The sequence below is a fragment of the Tauraco erythrolophus genome, chromosome W (assembly GCF_009769465.1).
Source record: "Tauraco erythrolophus isolate bTauEry1 chromosome W, bTauEry1.pri, whole genome shotgun sequence".
Lineage (NCBI taxonomy): Eukaryota > Metazoa > Chordata > Aves > Musophagiformes > Musophagidae > Tauraco > Tauraco erythrolophus.
The window spans coordinates 13,715,906-13,741,656 of record NC_141497.1 but is presented as its reverse complement, the minus strand read 5'-3'; the positions used below and the strand labels follow the sequence as shown (position 1 = coordinate 13,741,656).

Sequence of the window (25,751 nt, the reverse complement as noted above, 5' to 3'; positions counted from 1 at the left end):
AAGTGGCCAATGCTCTATCTCTATACCGACTCTTGGATGGTAGTAAATGCCCTGTGGGGATGGCTACGGCAATGGAAGCAGAGCAGCTGGCAACGCAGAGGTAAACCCATCTGGGCTGCCCCGTTGTGGAAAGACATTGCTGCTCGAGTAGAGAAGCTGATTGTGAAAGTACGACATGTAGATGCCCATGTACCCAAGAGTCGGGCCACAGAAGAACATGAAAACAATCAACAGGTGGATCAGGCCGCCAAGATTAAAGTGGCTCAGGTGGATCTGGACTGGCAACATAAAGGTGAAAAATTTCTAGCTCGTTGGGCCCATGATGCCTCAGGCCATCAAGGAAGGGACGCCACATACAAATGGGCTCGCGATCGAGGGGTGGACCTAACTATGGACACCATTGCAGAGGTGATCCATGAATGTGAAACGTGTGCTGCAATCAAGCAAGCCAAGCGGTTGAAACCTCTTTGGTATGGAGGGCATTGGTCGAAATATCAATATGGAGAGGCTTGGCAAATTGACTATGTCACACTTCCACAAACTCGCAGTGGCAAGCGTTATGTGCTTACAATGGTGGAAGCGACCACTGGATGGCTGGAAACCTATGCTGTGCCCCATGCCACCGCCCGGAACACGATCTTGGGCCTTGAAAAGCAAGTCTTGTGGCGGCATGGCACCCCAGAAAGAATTGAGTCGGACAACGGGACTCATTTCCGTAACAATCTTATAGACACCTGGGCCAAAGAGCATGGCATCGAGTGGGTATATCACATCCCTTATCATGCACCAGCTTCTGGGAAGATTGAACGATATAATGGATTGCTAAAAACCACACTGAAAGCAATGGGTGGTGGAACCTTCAAACATTGGGATACGCATTTAGCAAAAGCCACCTGGTTAGTTAACACTAGAGGATCTGCCAATCGAGCTGGTCCTGCGCAATCAGAACTTCTACGTACTGTAGAAGGAGACAAAGTCCCTGTAGTGCACATGAGGAATATACTCGGGAAGACAGTTTGGGTTATTCCTGCCTCGGGTAAAGGTAAACCCATTCGTGGGATTGCTTTTGCTCAGGGACCTGGGTGTACTTGGTGGGTGATGCAGAAGGACGGGGAAGTCCGATGTGTACCTCAAGGGGATTTGATGTTGGGTGAAAATAGATGATAAAATGAATTGAATTGTGTGATATTAATTGCTGAATAACCCTGTCCCTGCATACCATCATCACTATGGTTGTCACATTGTACTAATGTCATTATATTAAGAATCATCCAGGTTAATGAAGAATGAACTTCGTCAGAATCAGAACTGATTCCAAACAACCAGCAACTTCTTCAAGATCAACATCTTCAACCTGCAGACAGCGGCCGGATACACCAACTACGAGCTCCAGGCGCCACACGCAACAAAGACTACATGTCATCCGTTCTACCGACTGAGCGAGTTCCACGTCATCTTTCCTGCCCTGAGAGACTGCTGTAACAGATGAAGACACATTTTGGAGGGATGACCCATGGCTAAGGGAATAGTATATATGTAAGGTTTGAGCATGACATGCATGGTATGGAATAAGGGGTGGATACTGTCCCAGTTTTAGCTGGGACAGAGTTTTTTTTAACAGCCAGAAGAGCTCCCTGTTTTGGTTTCACTCAGAGGCTCACTCTGAGAAGAATGTTGATAGCAAGCTGATGTTTGTGGTTGGAAGTGAAACTCCAAGGACTTTTCAGTGTGCGGAGTACAGAAACACGGCAGGATAAGGGGGGAGCATAGCTGGGACAAGGGGGACACGATTCCCCTTGTCATTTGTGTGGAACTTAAGACTGAGGGCCAAACTGGCCAATTAGTATTCCATATCATGCAGCGTCATGCCCAGTATAAAAGCGAGGGTCAGCCGGGAAGAGGGGCTTTTGCGCTTTTGCTCTTTTTGCACTTTTGCTCTTTTGCGCTTGCTGCGCTGTTGCTCTGCTGTTTTTTTTTCTTTCTCTCCCTCTCTGCCCCTCTCTATTTCGGGGCCTCGCGTTCGTCCGGGATTTGCAGTTTTCGGGACGAGACGGGCTTCGCATACGAGGGGTGGTGAGCACCTACATTGTATTAAATCATCTGTATTAAATCACTCTTATCTCAACCCACGGGTTTCACGTTTATCCTTTAATTCTCTCCCTCATTCCTGGGGGTGGGGGAGGGGGAGTGACCGGCTGTGTGTGGGGCGGTTCAACATAACCCACGACAATTTTCCTAAAGGTGTCATCTGTTAAAGTCAAGTTTGAAAGCAAGGCAGTGGTGTGAGAGTATTCACACATGTGCACGTGATATTGTCTTTATCATAGAATCACAGAATGATTTGGGTTGGAAGGGACCTCAAAGATCATCTAGTTCCAGCCCCCCTGCCACAGGCAGGGACACCTTCCACTACACCAGGTTGCTCCAAGCCTCATCCAACCTGGCCTTGAACACTTCCAGGGATGGGGCAGCCATAACTTCTCTGGGCAACCTGGTCCAGTGCTTCACCACCCTCACAGTCAAGAAGTTCTTCCTAAAATCTAATCTAGATTGCCCCTCTTTCAGTTTAAAGCCATTGCCTCTTGTCCTATCACTACATGCTCTTGTCGAAAGTCCCTCTCCAGCTTTCTTGGAGGCCCTCTTGAAGTACTGGAAGGCTGCTAGAAGGTCTCCCTGGAGCCTTCTCCAGGCTGAACAACCCCAACTCTCTCAGCCTGTCTTCATAGCAGAGGTGCTCCAGCCCTCTCATCATAGAATCATAGAATCGTTAGGGCTGGAAGGGACCTTCAAAGGTCATGTAGTCCAACCCCCCTGCAAGGAACAGGGATATCTCCAACTAGATCAGGTTGTTCAGGGCCTCATCCAACCGGGCCTTGAACGTCTCCAGGGATGGAGCATCCACCACCTCTCTGGGCAACCTGTTCCAGTGTTCTACAACTCTCATGGTAAAAAATTTTTTCCTAATATCCAACCTGAATCTACCTCCCTCTATTTTAAAACCATTACCCCTTGTCCTATCACAACAGGCCCTCCTGAACAGCCTCTCCCCATCTTTCTTGTAGGCCCCCTTGAGGTACTGGAAGACCGCTATAAGGTCACCCCGGAGCCTCCTCTTCTCCAGGCTGAACAGCCCCAACTCTTTCAGCCTGTCCTCATAGGAAAGGTGCTCCAGCCCTCTTATCATCTTCGTGGCCCTCCTCTGGACCCTGTCCAACTGGTCCATGTCCTTCTTATGTTGGGGACTCCAGAACTGGACGCAATACTCCAAGTGAGGTCTCACGAGGGCAGAGTAGAGGGGGAGAATCACCTCCCTCGACCTGCTGGCCACGCTGCTTTGGATGCAGCCCAGGACGCGGTTGGCCTTCTGGGCCGCAAGAGCACATTGCCAGCTCATATTGAGCTTCTTGTCCACCAGTACTCCCAAGTCCTTCTCCTCAGGGCTGCTCACGATCCATTCTCCGCCCAGTCTGTATTTGTGCCTGGGATTGCCACGACCCAGATGTAGGACCTTGCACTTGGCCTGGTTAAACTTCATGAGGTTGGTACGGGCCCACCTCTCCAGCCTGTCGAGGTCCCTCTGGATGGCATCCCTACCTTCCAGCGTGTCGACGGCACCACACAGCTTGGTATCATCGGCGAACTTGCTGAGGGTGCACTCCATGTCACTGTCCACGTCACCGACAAAGATGTTGAAGAGGGCCGGGCCCAACACGGACCCCTGAGGGACGCCACTCGTGACCGGTCTCCACTTGGACATCGAGCCGTTGACCACTACTCTCTGAGTGCGGCCATTGAGCCAATTCCTTATCCACCGAGTGGTCCATCCATCAAACCCATGCCTCTCTAGTTTAGAGAGAAGAATGTCGTGCGGGACAGTGTCAAAAGCTTTGCACAAGTCCAGGTAGATGACATCCATTGGTCGACCCTTGTCCACCGATGCTGTCACCCCATCATAAAAGGCCACCAAGTTGGTCAGGCACGATCTGCCTTTGGTGAAGCCATGTTGGCTGTCACCCACCACCTCCTTGCTCTCCATGTGCCTTAGCATGGTTCCCAGGAGAATCTGCTCCATGACCTTGCCAGGCACAGAGGTGAGGCTGACCGGCCTGTAGTTGCCCGGGTCCTCCTTGTTCCCCTTTTTAAAAATGGGGGTTATGTTCCCTCTCTTCCAGTCATCGGGGACCTCGCCAGACCGCCACGACTTCTCAAATACAATGGCCAGTGGCTTGGCAACTTCATCTGCCAGTTCCTTCAGGACCCGCGGATGGATCTCATCAGGTCCCATGGACTTGTGCACCTTCAAGTTCCTCAGATGTTCCTGAACCTGCTCTTCAAGTACAGTGGGCGGTGGTTCATCCTCACAGTCCCTGCTAGTTCTTTCCACAGCTTGGGTCGTAAGACAAGAGGCTTTATCAGTGAAGACTGAGGCAAAAAATTCATTGAGTACCTCAGCCTTCTCTATGTCCCGGGTGACCAGAGCACCAGTATCCTTCCGGAGGGGGCCTACATTCTCCTTGGACTTCCTTTTGTCCCCTACATACCTATAGAAGCATTTCTTATTGCTTTTTATATCCCTTGCCAAATTCAATTCCTTCAGGGCTTTAGCCTTCCTCACTTGATCCCTGGTCACTCGTACAGCTTCTCTGTATTCCTCCCAGGCTATCTGTCTCCGCTTCCACCCTCTGTAGGCTAACCTCTTCATTTTCAGTTGGTCCAGGAGCTCCTTGCTCATCCACGCAGGCCTCCTGGTCTTTTTGCCCGACTCGTTCTTCGTCGGGATGCACCTCTGCTGAGCTTGGAGGAGGTGCTCCTTGAACGTGGACCAACTTTCCTGGGCCCCTCGTCCCTCCAGGGCTGCCTCCCACGGCACTTTGCCCATCAAGTCCTTGAAGAGGCCGAAGTCCGCCTTCTTGAAGTCTAGGGTACAGAGCTTGCTGAATGGTTTCCTTGCTGCCCCATGGATCTTGAACTCCACCGTGTCGTGGTCACTGCAGCCAAGGCTGTCCTTAAGTTTCACATCACCCACCAGTCCCTCCCTGTTGGTGAGCACAAGGTCAAGCATGGCACCCCTCCTTGTCGGCTCCTCTATCACCTGCAGGAGGAAGTTGTCATCCACGCATTCCAGGAACCTCCTGGACTGCCTGTGCCCTGCCGTATTGTCTCTCCAACAGATGTCAGGGTGGTTGAAGTCCCCCATGAGGACCAGGGCTTGTGACCGCGAGGCTGCTCCTCATCTTCATGGCCTCCTCTGGACCTGCTCCAACAATATATATTCATGGTAAATTCCCAGTTACAAAACATCCATGTAGTAACTTCCAATATCTGAGTTATCCGTACTTCCAGTTGCCCAAATGCATGGCATTGCTGAGGTCACTTTATAAACTAGCTAGATTCTGATTGTTAACAGCAAAAAAAAAAGATTAAATTTAAAATACTTATTAATAATCCTGGGGAAGGAGCTATTTTGCCTCTCTTCCCTAAATAAATCTGATTAGTGCTGAAATATTCTGTTGCATAATACATAGAAATAGCAGTTTCTCATGGATACCACCTTGCTTGGTTGGAAATAAAAATGAGGAGGGAGGTACAGACGTATGTACAGCCGGTGTGGCTGAGGAGCTGAGCTCAAGATCGATGCAATCCCGAGAACAAGAACTAATATCCACTGAAGAGCTGTTTGCCCAACACGCCCTGGCCGGTTGCCAGATGACAGTTTTTAATTTATTAAATATATGTAGAGGTTTCAGGGATTGCTCTAAATGGGATTGGTTTTTAATACTTATATTTGACGCATAGATTGAGTCGAGAACAAAGATCTGGAGAATATTGCGGAATTTCTTTCTCAACGTATTTGAAAGCAGAAGTTGTTATTGGAAGGTTTCTGGTATCTGATTAAACTTTATGGAATTGAGCTATCTTGAGGATGCTGATATCATCCACTATAGTCTGGCTGAAAAATTTGAGTATACAGAGAAGATCAAGGTGTTTCGTTTGCAATTTATCCCTAATTCTGCTCTCAAAATGCAGTCCACAAAGAATTCCAAACAAAACAAGACTTCAGGAGTGTAGGAACAGCCTTTACATTCCTGCTTTGATGTTTGTTCTCTACTAAATTGTGCCAGTAGAGGAGAATCAAAAACATGGAAGATATCAGGAATTAGTAAAGTTCAGGGCATGAATGTTTTTTGAAACAGAGCTGAAAATATGACTATGAATGAGTAAAAGTGGTAGAACTTGTTTCAATAATTATACTTTAAACTTACAAGGCAGAAAAGTAAAAAAAATTCCACATTAATTTTGGAAAAAATATGTGCCTGCACTTATGACATTGATTATTTAAAGGTTTTTTAATATAAAAAAATAAAAGTTTTTTTATTAGTATTTTTTTTTAATTTATTGTATTTTTTTTACATGAGTGGCTTAAAAATCTTGTCCAAAATCAGATATTTTCAGGTCAGCATAACCAGCTAAAACATAGCTCCTTGAGGAGCTGAGGAATTCTTTGGACCATTAATTATTGACCATAAATACTGAGGTTTTCAGAGCCCTGGAACAAACAAACTAAACCCTTGGGTAGCTGATGATGTGTCAGACTGGCATCTTTGAGAGATAAAATAATAGAATGATCCGTGCAATTAAAGCCAGTCAATATCAATGTACAAAACCAGATGATGTCGGCGTAATTTTTTTGTGATAATTTCCTTGAATCATGGAATGGTTTGGGTCGGACCGTTCGTATTGTTATAGTAGATTTCTGGGAGTATTTCTTGCCTAATAAATTAAAAAAAATTGAAAATCAATATGGTATGTATATGATAGATCAGAATTGTAGCCATAAAATCTCCAAATAAAATGGTTACTGAGCACATATTTTTTTTTAGTGGGACTCCTCAATAAAAGCTGGGAATATATTCTTGATCCTGTACTCTCTGACAGGCCATTTAACACTAAAACTGTGATTGAAGGTGTATGCATGTATCAGAGAGGTGGCAAATATTGAAGAATATGGATCACTAGCCAGAACTTTATAAATGGAACAGAATTAAAGAAAAAAAGAGAATATTTTAATCCACTTGGCTCTATGGGTTGTATCACAGGAGAGCTGGAGCAGATATCTTGGAGATTCATCTTGAGTAATCAGCAGAACAAGGGTGGAACAGAGCTCTGACAGAGGCTAATGAGATCCTGGTAAGGATAACCATCAGTGATGGCTGGGTCATGGTACAGAAGATGTATGACCTCCTTGATGAGGATTATTTTTTCAACTCGAAACAGGCTCAGGCTGGGAGTAAAATCTTGCTCCTCTCCAGTTACATTGATAAGACTCCATTGAAAATCTTTTATTAGGTTCTTCTCTGGATTCGGTTACTACCTGGATCAAACCACTGCTCCTTAATTGCTGCTGTCTTTGCATCTCGAGGACGATATAGGTCTAAAATAACATCTGCCAAAGCTCTGCTGCTCAGCTGGAAGTAAGAGCGTAAATGCGTCACTACTTTTTCGCTTCAGCTCTGTTCTCTGTTTTCAGGAGAGAAGGTAATGGAGTTGTGGAGCGGTTCCTCATTTGGTTTCAATTTTGTCTCTGAAACTTTAATGGTTAGAGAAAAAGCTTCCTTTTTGTGTTTCATAAACACAATCCAGCACGTCCCTTCTCTACCCCTGCAGTAATAAATTTTATATTCTTCTTTCACCTGAGAATCTCGAAGAACGAGTCAAAGGGCTGTAAATATTGTTGTCTTCATTATGGATGAGGAAACTCAAGAAATTATCATTAAAGGTAGAAATAGGACCCCTGATGTATCATCTCATGTTCCAGCATGGTTTTCCTTGTGCTTTAGCCTAATGTGTTTTGAAGTTACTACGGTAAGAACGTCTTCACACCCTGCTTCGTGTTAGTGCTAAAGATACAATCATTGTGTCATAGAATCATGGAATGGTTTGGGTTGGAAGGGACCTCAAAGATCATCTAGTTCCAACCCTCCTGCCATGGACAGGGACACGCTCCACTACACCAGATTGCTTAAAGGCTCATCCAACCTGGCCTTGAACACTTCCAGGGATGGGGCAGCCACAGCTTCTCTGGGCAGCCTGGTCCAGTGCCTCACCACCCTCACAGTCAAGAAGTTCTTCCTTAGATCCCATCTAAATCTCCCCTCTTTCAGTTTAAAGCCATTGTCCCTTGTCCCATCACTACATGCCCTTGTCCAAAGTCCCTCTCCAGCTTTCTTGTAGGCCCTTGAGGCTGCTAGAAGGTGTTCCTGGAGCCTTCTCTTCTCCAGGCTGAACAGCCCCAACTCTCTCAGTCTGTCTCCATAGCGGAGGTGCTCCAGCCTTTGGATCATCTTTGTGGCCTCTTCTGGACCCGCTCCAACAGCTCCATGTCCTTCTTGTGTTGAGGACTCCAGAGCTGAACGCAGTATTCCAGGTGGTGTCCTTATTACTTAGATACTCCTGGTCATGTCGCATCCCAGAGCTCCAAGCCAGGCCTGTGGCTTTTTTTTTTGAAGGAGAGGATGGAAGGGATGAAGCACAATAATTCCAGCAAGGGGATTGGGAGGTGGAGGCAAAAAAGCGAAATCCCAAATTAGTAACTGTGTTGTGGTTCTACATTTTAATGCCTTCTGTATATTGAGAGATTGGTATCGGTTTAATGATGGATTTTGTTATCGCCGTTCACACATAACCCTTCCTTTTTCATTGGGATTAAGTTTTCAGCCTCTAGGCATGATGGGGAGATGAGGCTGTGGAATTTCGCTGCCCTTTCCTCACTGACAGCAGAGAGCAAAATGGGGTTTTATTTGGTATAAATCTGTATCTCTTTTAATCGAATGTAGAAATGTGCCTACGAACACTTAGAGATAGTCTGTCACATCAGTGTCACATTAAAGGCAGCTCAGTTGGGAGATTTACAATATAAAAACTGCTGCAATAAAAAAAAAAAAAAAATCAAATTGTACCGGCAAAGTACAATATTACCTAAAGAGGTTTAGAAAAATTTTAATGGGTGTGAGACCATGGGAGTCTTTTGTTGATTGAACACCACTTAGAAACACAGTTTAGCACAAAGCAGTGGAGCGCGGGAAGAGGCCGTACAACAGGATGCAACGTGGTTTTATAAAAGCTTCTTTTTTTTTTCAATATCTGCTGGATCTAAAATACTGCAGTAACGTTTTTCTCTTCGAGCACTGAATCCCAGTGAATCCCTTGCAACTTTGTTTTCCTCAGAAGGTGGAAATAAATGGAGTTCTACGTGCTTGAGACCAATTTGGCGTGAGAGTAAATACATCCTCAACTCTTATCAATGCGTGTTGACGCAAATCTGAGGATTCCTTAAGGGAACAATCAGGGATTGCTATGAAGTGTGCCGGTAAAATGTGACTTTTTTGAAAGGAAGCTCTTCCTTTAACATAAGAATGAGAAAAAAATAGAGTTCAGGGTCTTTCCCTGCTATAGAATACATATATGTCCTTAGTTATGTCACAAAATATGTCAATTACTCCATTAACCATCTGTAAAAAGGAGATAAAATGACTTTTAATAAGGCTTTGTGAAGATATCTATATATATTTTTGCAAATAACGTGATATTCTCAGATATCAGCATAATGGGGACTGCTGAAATCACATACACATTCACAGATCCTGTTTGTGGTTTTGAATTTCAGCTATATGCCATCGATGTAACGAGCGTGGAAAATACGTGTATAGCTGTACCTCGTTATTGCACTTTGTGTGCTCAAGAAAAATGCTAAATATGAAATAAGGTTTTTGTTGGGGGCAAATAAGTTCTTACAGCTCACTGCTTTGTAATTGAGTTTAGGTATATCTATTCATTCTTAAACATTAATATATAGAAAGTTGTCGAGGCATTGGCACAGGTTGCTCAGAGAAGCTGTGGATGCCCCATCCCTGGAAGTGTTCAAGGCCAGGTTGGATGAGGCTTTGAGCAACCTGATCTAGTGGAGGGTGTCCCTGCCCATGGCAGGGGGATTGGAACTGGATAATCTTTGAGGTCCCTTCCAACCCAACCCATTCTATGATATGTGTATTTGTGGTCGTTGCAAGAGGTACTACGCGATTCACAGGCCAAAGGCATCACTGTTATCAGCCAAGATGTCTTCACAGATTGAAGTGATTGAGTTGTCTGTGATAACTTCTGCATCAGTTGCATTACTGATGGCTGGAAATAGCCTGTCCATCTGGTTACAGTAAGAAGTTTAAATATACTGTTATTGTAAATCCATAAGAAATGCACGCAGCTAGTTACGTTTTTTTTTCTACTTGTATGGGAGAACCAGCTAATTACTTGGAGCTGATCCTGGAAGATCTTGTAGTTGTTAATTTGGTGGGAATATTCATTTATATTATGTAATTTTTATGTTTGTGTCAGGAAACAAGGAGTAATGTTTAATGGCTGCAGTCCAGCACATTTGTTTCAACATCTGTGATAAGAAAATGAAGTCATTTTCAAGAGAAGGAACAGACTCATTAAAAAGCAAACCAACCCAACTGATGTCCTTGGCGTATGGTTCTGTTTGCGTGGCCAACAGGTCAAGGGAGGGGATGCTGCCCCTCTACTCTGCTCTCCTGAGACCCCCCCCCGCATTGCTGCCTTCAGCTCTGGGGCCCCCAACACAAGAAGGACGTGGAGCTGTTGGAGCAGGTCCAAAGGAGGCCATGAAGATGATGAGAGGGCTGGAGACACCTCTGCTATGGAGACAGACTGAGAGAGTTGGGGTTGTTCAGCCTGGAGAAGAGAAGGCTCTGGGGAGACCTTCCAGCAGCCTTCCAGTACCTAAAGGGGCTATAGAAAAGCTGGAGAGAGGCTTTTGACAAGGGCGTGTAGTGACAGGACAAGGGCAATGGCTTTAAAATGAAAGAGGAGAGATTTTGATTAGATCCAAGGAAGAACTTCTTGAATCTCAGGGTGTTGAAGTACTGGACCAGGTTGCCCAGAGAAGTTGTGGCTGCCCCATCCCTGGAAGTGTTCAAGGCCAGGTTGGATGAGACTTTGAGCAACCTGGTGTAGTGAAGGGTGTCCCTGCCCATGGCAGGGGGTTTGGAACTAGATCTTTGAGGTCCCTTCCAACCCAAACCCTTCTATGATTTCAGGCACAATGAGTGGGATTGGAGACCATTTTGTCACTGGAGCATGAGTTGTCCCCTGGTCGGTGGTGATCCAACCGTGGCAATCAGAGCCAGAGTTTTAGCTCATCCTAAAGTAGGTACCATGAGCGTGACTCAGTTGCCCACATGCAGGGTGTCCATGTGGACAGGCAAAGGAAAATCTGGGGCACTAACCTTTCTACTCCTTCCTTTTCACTCCAGATTTTTCAAGTTATTGCATTATTCACACTCTTTGTTTTCCTAACTTGAAGCTTTTCTTCTCTTCTCTCACCTGCCATATTTATGAACTTCCCTCTTACAACTCCAAAATAGTGTCGTTATGATACGGGGATAGGTATAGGAGTAGGCATAAGACTACATAAGACTATATTAGCTATTATTTCTATGGATAGGTATAAGAATAGGCATAAGACTCTGGGAAATACACAGCTCTGTGAAATAGCTCTGTGAATTGCTAGAAGTTATCAAATACTAATCCCTGCTTTGAAACACTAACTACTCGAAAAGAAGGCCTGTAAGAGAGACAAAATAAATGATGGCAAGGTTGTAACTCATGACCCATAGGGAGAAAAACAGACAAAGAGGAGAGATAAGGACTAACGAGAACTAACATTTGTCTTCAAGCAATAACAAGTAGGAGACAACCAGATGTCCACTCAAGGCCAGGGAAACGGTTTGGCTCTACAGGCCCAGCCAAAACAAGAGTTATAGAGTTTTAGGGAAGAAGTGAAAACACACAGCAAGGAAGACCTACGGCCTTCATCCCAAAGACCCCTGCCCACGACCACCAGGAGGCGTGTCAAGGAGGAGCCTGAGGCGGATCCTGAGGCGGGGGCTATGGAAATGATCTCCAGGGAGAGACTGCCCTTTTGGGGGAGGGGGTGATGAGTATGTCTGTATAAATACAAGAAAAACTGCTACGGCGGGTGTGCACGTTTGTGGTGGAGCGATCCCCCGTGCACCCAGCGCTGCAATAAACATACCTACTTTACAACTTTCCAAGTTGTGGAGTCTGTTTCCGCACCTCAGTTTTGGCGAGCCAGGCAGGAGACTCTCTGCTCGACTGTGGAACCGACTGCGGAGCGGACGCCCCTAGGCGCGCCCCGAGAACTTTCCTCGGAGGAGCCTCCTCTCCTCAGCCGATTACCCAGAGGCAGACAAGGACTTCCTGAGCCGCGGACAAACGGTATGTTCAGGTAAGAATGGCCGGAGACGTCCGGCGTATGGGGCTGCTGGTAAATCGCGCGGAGACGTCCGGCGTGCAGCCTTGTCCCCGGGCAGGGCAGGGTGCCCTGCGGTAAGGAGGGCCCTGGGGAGTTTGCTGCCTTAGAGGATCAGAGACTGGTGAGCTGGAATCTGTGCCAGCAAGATCCAGAGACTGAAAACAGAGACTGGTGAGCTGGAATCTGTGCCAGCAAGAACCAGAGACTGAGACCAGGGACTGGTGAGCTGGAATCCAGATCCGGAGACTGGGCCAGCAAGAACCAGGGACTGGCAGGCCGCTAGCGATCTTGCGAGCAGATCAAGCAAACTCAGAGGCTTTCGCTACTTCCCTGAATGGCGAGGCGCCGTTTTGGCATTTCACTTGGGCGCCCGAACACTGAGTCTGACCCAGAGGGGTGGGTAAGTAGCGCAACCTCACAGTCATATGGCTTATGGAATATTAGCAGCTGCAGAAGGGGTAATAGCTGGATCGGTAATTGTCTGTTATCTGCTCTGTTATATGTTCTTTTGTTCCTGTCGTTCTGTGTTTTGTGTAAGTAACAAGAGAAGACATTTCGTTCCAGCCGCACCTGGCCCTATACCCTGAAAAGGGTGAGAGGTGTCAGAAAGCAATGGGGACGATTTGAAATCTCTATATACTGTTATCTATTGCAAAATCTGGTACTGTGTATTTCGTAAAGTTTATACCATTCAAAGTTTATATCGTCTAACATCAGCGCATGTAATAAGGCCTTTTAATGTTTGTATAAGTTTGCCAGGCTAGCCCTGAAACGTGTGATTTTGTGATTAATCACTGAGTGAGTGTTTAAGTGAGTGAGACGCAGCCTGGCTGCGGAGCAAGTGTGCCGTTCTGATCCATGGTCCCGTGTTCTCCGTGAGGAGAGCGGCCGGAGACGAGTGAAGCGTGTGATACCGTAAAAGCGTACGTGTGAGTGGGTGAGACGTGTAGTTGTGCACAAAGCGAGTGCAGAGTCTGAATCCGTGGTTCAGTTCTCCCACGAGGGAAACAGCCGGAGACAGACAAAGCGAGTGACAAACTAAAAATTGTATTATTATTATTCACATGAGCATCAGACAGAATATTAAGGTGCAGTTAAAAGGGAGAAATGGAGTAAAGGGAAAGTAAGTGAAATGGGGGGAGGAAAAAGTAAACCTTATGAAAAATCCCCTTTGGGTTGTATATTAACACACTGGAAAGATATAGTGGGACAAGGAGGCACAGAGAATACAAAGAAACTAATCAAATATTGTAACCAATGGTGGCTGCTTTATAAGCTAGAAAATGAAGCTAAATGGCCCAGTGAGGGTGGAACACTAAACTATGACACGCTTTTACAATTAATGTGTTGTTCCTAAGAAGGGAAGAAAAATGGGATAAAGTTAAATACGCAGATATGCTCTTTGTTCTCCGAAATAACCCTGAATGACAGAGAGATTGCAGACTAATGCCTCCACGAGATCCTATAGTCCTTGCATTAGAAAAGGAAAACAAGAGGGAAAACAAAAATAAATTAAAAAGCTGCTGCTCAGTCTGCAGCATTGGACAAAGGTGTACTAGAAAAAGTAAAACCCGCCAGGGCACAGAACAAGATCTAACTGATATTTTCAAGCCTCCCCCTCAGTCTCAGGAGCAAAATGAGGACTCAAACGAGACCCCTACTCCTCCAGACAGCCCGATATCCTCCCGCACTAAGAAAAAACGGCTGGCGGCAGCAGAGCAGCCAACAGCACCAATTCTGCAGGCACCCCTCCGGGAAGTAGTAGGACCGGATAGTGGGACAATAAGAATTAAGGTACCATTTTCCTATAATGATTTAAGGGAATGGAAGACAGCTGCTCAGGAATATCGCAGCGATACAGTAAGCACCACCCAAAATCTTAGATTCATAATAAAGCAGCGCAACCCTGATTGGAATGATATGCAATTATTGCTAGAATGTTAACTGAGACAAAGAAACAATTAGTCATAAAAACTGCCAAGGATCTTGCAAAAGATCACTATGAGGCTAGGGGAGGAACAAAAGGAAATAGAATTTTTCCTAAATACAGTGGCAACATACTCCGTTTTAAATCAAGCCTTAATGCCTTTAGGAAATTATTACATTGTAGTAAAAGGAGCAACTGGCCAGAGTGAAAAGGCTTACTTTTTGAATTTTTAAAATATAAACTGGGTAAGCAAGTGGGCATTCATAAATTCTTGTATATGCCAAACTCCCCAAAAGCCCTGTTGGGAAGAGATCTATTAGAACAATTGGGAGCCACGATAAAATTCAAGAAAGGTGAAATTACTCTGGAGGTAAATGATCATCAGTATGTACAAATAATGAGCTTGCTTTTAGTTAATATTCCCACAGAAGGAAAAATCGACACGGAAATCACTGACCGGGTGTATCCAGAAGTTTGGGCAACTGATGTACCAGGATGTGCCACAAATGTCCAGCCAGTGGTAAAAGAAATCATAGAAACAAAATAGCAGAGGATCAATACACTGTGGTTGCTAATCCATATACCCTGTTAACCACTCTGACTCCTGATTTGACTTGGTTTACAGTTTTAGATTTAAAAGATGCCTTCTTTTGCCTCCCTCTCCATGAAGCCAGTCAGAAAATCTTTACTTTTGAATGGGAAAATCCCAAGAGTGGTCGAAAGACCCAGCTCACCTGGACGGTATTGCCACAAGGTTTTAAGAACAGCCCTACGATTTTCAGAAACCAGCCAGCAAAAGACCTAGAGTCATGGGAACCACCACAAGAAGAAAGAAAAGTATTACAATATGTAGACGACCTCCTTACCGCGACTAAGACGAGAGAATCCTGTGTCATCTGGACTGTAAGTTTACTAAATTTTCTTGGGTTCCAGGGGTACCGGGTTTCTCAGAGAAAGGCACAAACAACATTGCAACAAGTTACAAATCCTGGGTATGAAATCAGTGCTGGTCAGCATTTCCTGGGTCAAGCCCGGAAAGAAGCCATATGCCAGACCCCCCAACCACAGACTGTGAAAGAGCTACGAACTTTCTTAGGAATGATGGGGTGGTGTCGGCTCTGGATATACAACTATGACTTGCTTGTTAAACCGCTGTATTCTTTAGTAACATCCAGCCAAAATACCTCCAATGGGATACGGAGCATCCCACCAGCTGAAAAAGGCCCTGGTGTCAGCGCCAGCATTGGGACTTCCTGATGTGAGTAAACCATTTTTCTCAGAGAATAGCATTAGGGATACTGGCATGGGACCTGGGACCATGCAGACGAGCTGTGGCGTACTTTTCCAAACAACTGGATGTTGCCGCAAAAGGATGGCCCAGCTGCCTGAGGGCAGTGGCAGCAGTCATCCTGAATATTCAAGAGGCCCGGAAGTTTACCTTAGGCCAGAAAATGACTGTTTTTGTGTCCCACACAGTGTCCACGGTCCTTGAAGCAAAAGGGGGACATTGGCTCTCCCGCAGAGGTTCCTGAGGTATCATGGCCGAACAGGATGATGTTGAAATTATAACTACTAACATTGTTAACCCAGCTTGATTTCTCAGTGGGAACACTGGAGAACGAGTGAATCGTGACTTTCTCGAAACAATTGAGGCAACACACTCCAGCCGCGCTGACTTCAAAGATGCCCCCATGAAGGGGGTAGAACACTGGTTCACAGACGGAAGCAGTTATGAGTGGAATGCGACATTTGGGATACGCCGTCACCACTTCTGAAAAGGTAATAGAATCGGGACCATTACCAACTGACACCTTGGCACAGAAAGCTGAAATCATAACCCTGACTCGAGCTCTAGAAAGAGCTGAAGGAAAAGCTATCAAGCATGCAGAGAGACTTTAAAATTTTTAATGCAGTACAACTTCCTGAAAAAGTGGCAATTATGCACATCGGCACACCAGAAGGAGAGCACAGAATTGGAAAGAGGGAATGAACTGGTGGATAGAGAGGCAAAACAGGCTGCTAGAAAAGAGATACAGGTAGAAGGGGCACTAATCCCCAATGGATGTATATCTTTAGAAGGTAAGCCAGAATATACAAAAGATGACCGTAAACTCATTACAGATCTAGAAGGATCATATAATGAGGATGGGTGGGCCATGACACCACACAAAAACTTACAGTTCCTTCTTATATGGTTTGGCCATTAGCCCGAGAAGAACACAAGAAAGGCCATTGTGGGGTGGAAGCATTATACAAATATCTTATCAAAAGTATAGTAGCTCAAAATCTGTATACCGCTGTCAGACAAGTAACTCAGCAATGTGATCTCTGCCTCCAGACTAGTCCAAAGACCATTGCACAGCCAGAAATAGGCCAAATTGGGAAAGGGAATGCTCCAGGACAACATTGGCAAATTGATTTCTTGGAACTTCCTAGAAAAGGGGGGTATCAATATTTGCTTGTACTAACGGATACCTTTTCAGGCTGGCCAGAAACCTTTCCATGTAGAACAGCTAAAGCTCGATAAATAACCAAAGCATTACTCCAAGAAATAATACCCAGGTTTGGAGTCCCAGCAGTAATATCCTCAGACAGAGGAACCACACTTCATCTCTGAGGTAGTGCAACAAATTAGTCACCATCTAGGAATAGATTGGCAATTACATACTCCATATTGGCCACAATTGAGTGGCCAAGTAGAGAAAATGAATCATTTGATTAAACAACAAATTGTTAAATTGGGACAGGAAACTAATTTGGCTTGGCCCCAATCTATGGGCGGCCTTATGGAGTACAAAAGGGGGTGTCTTCACAAATTGGTGAAGAAATTATGACTTCCTATATGGTGGCATTAAGCAAACAACTCAGAGAAATTGAAAAACATGCATTTGGAACTCGGAGCAGAGGTCTAGATGGACCTGTACATAATATACAACCTGGAGATTTTGTATATGTCAAGTCTCTTGCAGGAAGAACTTTGGAACCACAATGGGAAGGACCATTCCAAGTACTCCTCACCTCCTACACAGCAATCAAGATCAAGGAACAGAATGCCTGGATTCATCACACCAGAGTAAAAAGTCCATAGATCTCCATGGAAGGTCACGCAAGTCCAACCAGGGAAATTACTTTTCTCACAGTCATAATTATAATTCAGGGGTGGGAAAGCACTTATAGCCAGAATGACACTGAGTGGCCTTGGTAGGTATATTGGATCCATGGAGAAATACTCTGCTCGAGAAGGTTTAAATCTATCTACTGTGGTTATGTATGGAAATCAAGAATATTTAAAACAAGAATGGAGTAAGGATACAAAGGGAATTCACCAACTTCAGGGAAATGTAGAAAAAAAAATCAAAGTAGGATGCCAAATTATTAATTGCCCCACCCATAAAAAGGCATCCCAAATTACCAAAATTACTATCTCAATTACTCCCACAAATAATGTGCTTCTAAAGAATTAGATTGTTGGCATAATTTCACACTAGTGTAAAACCACTGAAGTGGCTTGTCTCTGAGCCAATAGTGCTATTGGACTTTCATTTAAATTTAAAATAAACGCTGGGCCAGTTACAACAATGCCCGCTGCGATAGTTACACATCATAAAGAGATAAGTCTACCACACGACCTATGCCAGTACCTAAGCTAGAACCCAAAATTTATGAAATTGGTCCATGTGTAATAAGAAACACAGGACAGCAGTAAGTGTTATTCAACCCAGAATAGTCTCTCAAAAGGGTTGAGTTATCAATGCAGATTAATCTATCAGAAATCCAACCATTGTGTTCTCCTTTCTTACAAACCTTTTATGAAGGATGGGCTACTTGGCTAAGAAAGAGGAAAGGTATTTCTCAAAGACAAAAACCAAGAGACCTGACGGGGCTATTAGGAACAGGGTTGGGAGTTCTGAGTACCATAGACTCAGAAGTAATAATGAACAAGCTGGCCGCTGTCACTAGAGATCTGTCAAAACTGCAATGGCCCTTACAATCCTCGTTATTGACTTTAGGAGCTCACCAGTGGTTAGCATCACAAATCTTACCAGATTGGGAACAAACAAACATAAGAGACCACAATATAATTGTGGATGTGATCGATGGGCTACAAGCCAATATCTCACTAGCCCTGAGTTGTGTTCAGGCCCAACTATGAATGTAATCAGATACTATAGTATCGCCTCTATTATAAGAGAAGGAGAAGAAGGGATATTTCCCACTGAAATCCAAAAGGTAGTCTGGGATGGTGCCACAAGTAAAGAAAGAGAGCTTCAATCCTGGTGGAATATGGTAAATTTTACTTGTAGCCCCACCACGCACACAGTTACAGCCTTTGTACTAACCATTTGTAATGTTCTAAAAACTGTGATCCATCCCATTATAGCTTTAGAACCCTGCTTTATCCTTTCGAACATAGAACATGGGCCCAAAGGGTAAGAGACAGATGACAAGCTCTAAAATCCTGCATTGTGTGAGAACAAGGATTTCTAAGTGAAAGTAATACCCTATGAGCACAAGATATCTGTCTTGATACTGATCAAAAGGTGTGTCATTTTGAAATTCGCCCTGATGTTGGCTCAAAGACAATCATAATATATGCAGGGAAAGGTTGTGCATGTCTACGAACAAAATGTAGCTCCATATTTGTAGAAGAAACGGAAGTAGGCACTAAAAATCATTCAAACTTCTGCATCTGTAATTTCACTCGAATCACGGGATGTGACTTCCACTATTCTGCTCCCATCACATCCCATCATATTCTAAAATCAGACTATACATTGATCTATGAGTTAATACCCACACCTATAGGAACAAATCTAACTTTGATAAAGAAATTGCTACAGCATCCTGGTTTATAGCAAATACTGGGCAAATTAGAAAGAGCGGACAGAAAACTCTGGTGACAGTTCATTATGATGCAAACAAGATAAAGAAAATTGTAAAAAGAGAGTAGAGAAGGATGGAGAACATAAATGGTGGGAAGCACTTTTGGATGGTCAGGATTTTTCAATCATCTAATACATCCTGTTATAATACTGTTAATAGCTACAGCTGCCTTGATGCTGTTACTAACACTGCTGTACGTATGGATTTGGTGTGTGTTTCGAAGGGTCTCTTCAATGCACAAAGCGTTATATCAATCGGGAAACTTAGGCAAGTAAAAGAATTTACTTGATTCAATAGAAAAGGGGGGACTGATACGGGGATAGGTATAGGAGTAGGCATAAGACTACATAAGACTATATTAGCTATTATTTCTATGGATAGGTATAAGAATAGGCATAAGACTCTGGGAAATACACAGCTCTGTGAAATAGCTCTGTGAATTGCTAGAAGTTATCAAATACTAATCCCTGCTTTGAAACACTAACTACTCGAAAAGAAGGCCTGTAAGAGAGACAAAATAAATGATGGCAAGGTTGTAACTCATGACCCATAGGGAGAAAAACAGACAAAGAGGAGAGATAAGGACTAACGAGAACTAACATTTGTCTTCAAGCAATAACAAGTAGGAGACAACCAGATGTCCACTCAAGGCCAGGGAAACGGTTTGGCTCTACAGGCCCAGCCAAAACAAGAGTTATAGAGTTTTAGGGAAGAAGTGAAAACACACAGCAAGGAAGACCTACGGCCTTCATCCCAAAGACCCCTGCCCACGACCACCAGGAGGCGTGTCAAGGAGGAGCCTGAGGCGGATCCTGAGGCGGGGGCTATGGAAATGATCTCCAGGGAGAGACTGCCCTTTTGGGGGAGGGGGTGATGAGTATGTCTGTATAAATACAAGAAAAACTGCTACGGCGGGTGTGCACGTTTGTGGTGGAGCGATCCCCCGTGCACCCAGCGCTGCAATAAACATACCTACTTTACAACTTTCCAAGTTGTGGAGTCTGTTTCCGCACCTCAGTTTAGCCAGTACCACTCTTAACCTTATGTGTATCTCTGTCTTTTCTTGCTGTGACTGTGGCTTTCCGGGACCTGACTTTAATACCAGGCTATAAACAGTCCCTTCTCACTTTCCCAAAAGCTGGTAGTTTTCTGCTTTCAAATTGCTCCCTTGGGTCCAACCTGGAAGCAGCTCTCAGATTGCCATTTGTCTGTACTATGAGTTTTCTATTTTTCCCATCAGTAGGAGTCTGTGAAAGGTACGGTCTCCTGGGTCGGTTATCGATCAGTCGTTTTACATTCTCAGTTCCTAACAATAAGAATGTTGTTTTGTTTTGTTGATGGTTGGTTGTTTTGGGTTTTCTTTTAGGGATGATAACTGTCTCTCTTGCTCTCGTAGATCCAGGTTTGCACAGACAGCAGCTTTTCCTTCAGCGACCGTCAAACGTGGTGGTCATGGAAGGGAAGGATGCTGTTTTGGAATGCTGCGTTTCTGGCTACCCCCCTCCCACCTTCACGTGGCTGCGAGGAGATGAAGTGCTCCCCATCAGGTAGCTCAGTCCTTTGCAACTTGCCTACTCTAACGCTACGTTCCCTTGAGCAAAGTAAAGGCAATTACTGAGTCACATTTTAAATTCAGTGGGGTGGACTTGGAGGCCATGCGATTTTCCTTCTAAATAATAATGAGACTGGACACGTCTCTTAACTTGCTGCTCTAACTCATTGTTAAGGGGCAATGGCTTTAAACTTGAAAGAAGGGAGATTTTGATTAGATATAAGGAAGATTTTTTTTAAGTTGAGGGTGTTGAGGCACTGGACCAGGTTGCCCAGAGAAGTTGTGGCTGCCCCATCCCTGGAAGTGTTCAAGGCCAGGTTGGATGAGGCTTTGGGCAACCTGGTCTAGCGGAAGGTGCCCCTGCCCATGGCAGGTGGGTTGGAACTACATGATCTTTGAGGTCCCTTCCAACCCAAACCATTCTGTGATTCTATCTCTGCACCAAATCCGAGGGTGGAATTTGATCATAAATGTCATCTGGCTGGCATTTAAAATGGAAATGTAAAGCTATTAACAGCACAAATCACAGCTGAGAATTCCTTACAGCATAATTTACTCTCTGTGGATTTTCTAGATACAGATAGCATCTTAACACACTGCGGATATGTGTTATCAATATTTCAGGTCCAAAAAGTATTCGCTGCTGGCTGGCAGTAACCTCCTCATATCAAACGTGACTGACAACGATTCCGGCACGTACACGTGTGTAGTCACCTACAGAAACGAGAACGGCAGTGGCTCTGCAGAGCTGTCAGTGATGGGTGAGTACCTGAACTATGCCCGCTGTGCTTTTCTGAGGATATTTTTCAGTCTTCCCTTTTCCACAATGATTTAATTTTCAGAAGTCCAAACCATTACAAACTGTACAAGTCCCTTCTCTGCTTCGAGTGGGTGTTCACACCTGTGGGAATCAAGTTCTGGAAATTTTTGCATACTGCCCGCTGTGCCCCGTTGCCGAACATCTTACGGAATCAGATGTGAATTGCTACTGCCTTCTGTACATGGTCCTTCCTCTTTATTTCTCCTTCTTGAAGCCTTATTTTTGTCATTACTTTAGATGCCTTTGTTGTGCACGATGTCAAGCGCAATGGGTTGAAAATCAAGTTTGTAACTGCCTTTTTTTTTTTTAATGTCATGAGCAGTATTTATGGTGAAGGTAAGAAAAATCGATGTATTTCGTGTCTCCTCACCAAACAAACAAAAATCCAATTAAATTCGTGGAAGTCCTCAGCAGCGATGGCAGTCCGATCTGGTGGCCAGAACCAAGTCTAACCCGGTTCCAAAACCAGGGAGGTCACAGGGAGCAAAGCCCCTCTCCTGCCACCAGAACATCCCCCCCCATCAAACCATGACAATCTTTTTATCAAGCCATAATAAAATATAATAATTACTGGTGATGGAGAATTACTGGTGATGGAGGGTTCAGTTCTATTTCTTTAGGTGTGTTAATGTAAGATGTTGGAGCCAAAGTGTTAACAGTAAGAAATGTATATCAGCGAATATAAAAAGAACGCTGTCCTTGAGATAAGAAGGTAGGTTGAAACTATGAAAAACAAGATGCTGAGCAAAACATACTGACCGCAAAAATGTTGAAACATTGTAACAAACGTAGAAATCTCTATCCAATCACAGTGTATATCATACTCGTGCTTGTCGCGTGAACAGTAGTGCTAGACCAATTAACTTGCTAAGTACAGCGCATGAAGGCATGTACAGAACCGAGCTATGCTATAGCACACCGAGCAGTGTCACAGAATAAAGCTGAAGCCTTTTTACTCATCACATTGATGCATCTTGCTTCCCCGTCTTCGGCCGCGGCATCTGGTGACCCCGACGTGATCGAGAGGGTTTGCAACGACCACAACGCGGACGAGAGAGAGGACGGCCATCCCGGCACCCAAGGGATTGGGCGGATAGCCCGTGAGAGGCGGACGGCCCGAGAGAGGCGGACGGCCCGTGAGAGGCGGATAGCCCGAGAGAGGCGACAGCGTAGCGCTACGGCTGACCGGTGAGTCAGGCAGACCGAGGTCTGGTTCGGGATGGGGAATGCTGCAATGACAGCCTGGGAACGAGCCACCGTGGACAGGTTCATGAAAATTGCGTCCACAACGGGACACAAGATAGACCGCAGGGAATTAATAGACCTGCTATTTTGGTGCAGGCGGCGCGGCTATCTCGCAGAAACTGATCAAATCTTTGATCCGAGAGCTTGGAGAACTGTGGGGTCTGAATTAGGGGAAAGCCGTGCAGATCTACATACAGGCGGCCTATAGGGGAAAGCCGGAAGATCTGTAGGATCCACTGTCGCGGTAAGATGATGGAACGGGACGTTGCATTGTCGTTGTTGGGAAGCTTCTTAGAGGAGCGTGGATTAAAACTTGGAAAAAGATATTGGCCCCTGATTGCAGGGGGGTATGCAAAAGATATTATCAGAAACACGAAGAATTAGGAACCAAAGGAAAGAAGAAGTAAGCGACTGAAAAGAAAAAAAGAAAAAAGAAAAGAAAAAAAAAAAAAAAAAAAAGCGACAACTGCCTCAACAGGAGGAGGTAAGCGACTGGGACAAAGTGCTAGAGAAACCAGCACTACTAACAGTTCTAACTTGATAAAACTCCCAGTACTCCTGGTTTGGGTATCAGCCCATGTACCGGAGGCAAGCTCTTCAAATATATACATGACAAGGACTTGGGACACTATAGACGTTAAACTTTGGCGTGCAGCCACCTGTGGGGATGCTGCTGGTCTGGAAAAGTCATCATCGAATCTTTTGATCCAGGGCCCCGAACGAAAGACAGACTTATTTCTTTCCCCCTCTTCCAACGAAGTCGGTACACCGGCACCTCCGCGCCGCGCCGCCCACCGCGCCCGGCGGCGCCCCGGGAACACCGCTGCTGCTGCCGGCCGGGGCCGCGGGCGGCGTTTGCCTCGGCGCTGCCGCTCGTGTGCGGGAACGAACCGCGGCTGGAAAGGACGGAGACGCGCTGCGGGCCCCGCTGCACCGGTTCGTTCGCGGCTGATGGTCCCCTCGGCGGGAGGGGGCGGCGGCGGTTACGGAGCGCGAGCGGCCGGAGCTGCGGCAACAACAACAACAACAGCAACAACAGCAAGGGGGGGGCGGCACAGGGCTGCTGGGTCGTCATCGCCACCCCGCCCGGCTGAGGTGAGGGAGGGCTGACCCCGCCCCCCCCCCCCCCCCGCCGCTGCTGACCCCCCCGAGAGAGAGCACATCGTAACTTGGATCGTCTCGATCGGCATCGCGGGAAATAACTAATCCTCTTTTGTTCCAGCAATTTCAACAGTTAATATCAGTGTTGCAAAACCGTAAACATGCACATTCCATTATACATCTGCGAGCGCACACCACGCTTCCAGGGCCTATAGCAGAAGGGAACAGGCGAGCTGAGCCTCTCACGAGTGCAGCTCTTGTACCAAACTCGTTAATACAGGCAAAATCTTGCAGGACTTCTACCATCAGGATACTGACGCTATTAAGTGACAATTTGGTTTAACACGACAATAAGCCCGCTCAATCGTACAATTGTGTACTAGCTGTTAAAATATGATCATGCCACCAGTGAATGGTGTTAATCTTCGTGGTTTACGCTCGCAGGAACTTTGACATATGTATTTTTGTCATCATAAAGTATTGAGCATGTTGCTGGTATTTCTTACAATCCTACTGGGCAACCGATCATAGAATACACACATGGTACTTTGGAGAATATGCTTTTGAAACAAGAAAGGGGAATGATGGGGAAATCTCCCAATGAAACAATAGCTAAAGTGTTATAGGTGTTAAATCTCTTAAATCGAGAGCTAAATATTTTGGAATGAATAAAATGTCACTCATGTCAAAATCAGGCACAGGCAGGGTTACAGCAAGTGGCTTTCCAACAGCTGACTGAATTGGCTACGAGAGCATTAAGACGTGTCCCTGATTTTTGGGACAGGGGAGGCTTCCTTTGCTTCCATTCGGCAGGGAGCACAGGAACCTTATGAGCATTTCCTTGATCAGCTACAAATGGCAGTTCAGAGATAAACAGAAAATCCGGCTACTGCAGATGTGTTGGTATTCCAGCTAGCCATTGAAAATGCTAACACAGACTGCCAACAAGCTCTTGATCTTATCAGAAATCGGGCAAAAACGATTGCAGATTTAGTAAAGGCGTGTCACAATGTAGGCTCGGAACACTATAAAGCAGAATTTTGGGAACCAGCTAAAATCATTGCAGCTTCAATATTTGCACCAGAAGTTGGAGTGGCACAGGTGTTAACTACACTGAATAAGTTGGGTTGTTGGCTTGCAAAACAAATTAATGCTACAGCTTCTGCCTTATCAATGCTCTTAATTGACAGGATGGTTAAAATCTTTAATAAAGCAGACATTATATTGCTAGTAGTTCTTTTATGCATAGTAATAATCACCCCCTGCCTATTGTCACGCTCCCAACAGATGGTACAGAGTACGGTTAATCAAGTAATGGTCACAGAAAAACAAAAAAGGGGGAGTTGTGGCATCATACACACAGCTACAGTTGAGGTTTGACCTTGATGATTTAAGCCTGTGCTCTTTTCTGAAGTTGGGAAACACCGATAAAGAGGATGAGAAAGAAAAGGGAGTGTGAACAGCTGGTGCAGGGAGTGTGAGAAGTTGACATGAGGAGTTTGGGAAGTTGATATAGAGTGTGTGAGAAAATGATGTTTAGTTTAGCAAGTAAAAAATAGCTCCTTTTTAGGCATAGCCAATAGTAAAATTAAAATAGGTGCGTGCACTATTGTTTGTAATCAATCACAGTTGGGTGAGGGCTGCATGGACACATCGTGGCCAGAGTAATAATCTATAAAAGCTGCGTGTATAACAACAATAAAGGTCACTCTGCTATCACAAAAGAATTTTGGACACAGACAGTCACAGCTGCACAGCCTCCTTTAACAGTAATCATTAATGGGGAGGCTTTTCTGGCCTAGTTGACACAGGGGCTGATGTATCTATAGTGAAAAATCCTGACTGGCCGCCCTCTCGGCCTCTGATACAAGCC

At 45.1% G+C, this 25,751-nt stretch overlaps 1 protein-coding gene across 1 annotated transcript in view; it reads left to right on the top strand.

Annotated features, from left to right (window-relative positions):
• LOC147526224 (netrin receptor DCC-like) overlaps positions 1–25,751 on the top strand; it is a 572,075-nt gene that overhangs the window by 111,682 nt on the left and 434,642 nt on the right. The window contains 2 exon segments of the mRNA XM_086630103.1: positions 20,557–20,707; positions 21,337–21,473. Coding sequence (XP_086486229.1) covers positions 20,557–20,707; positions 21,337–21,473 — 288 coding nt within the window.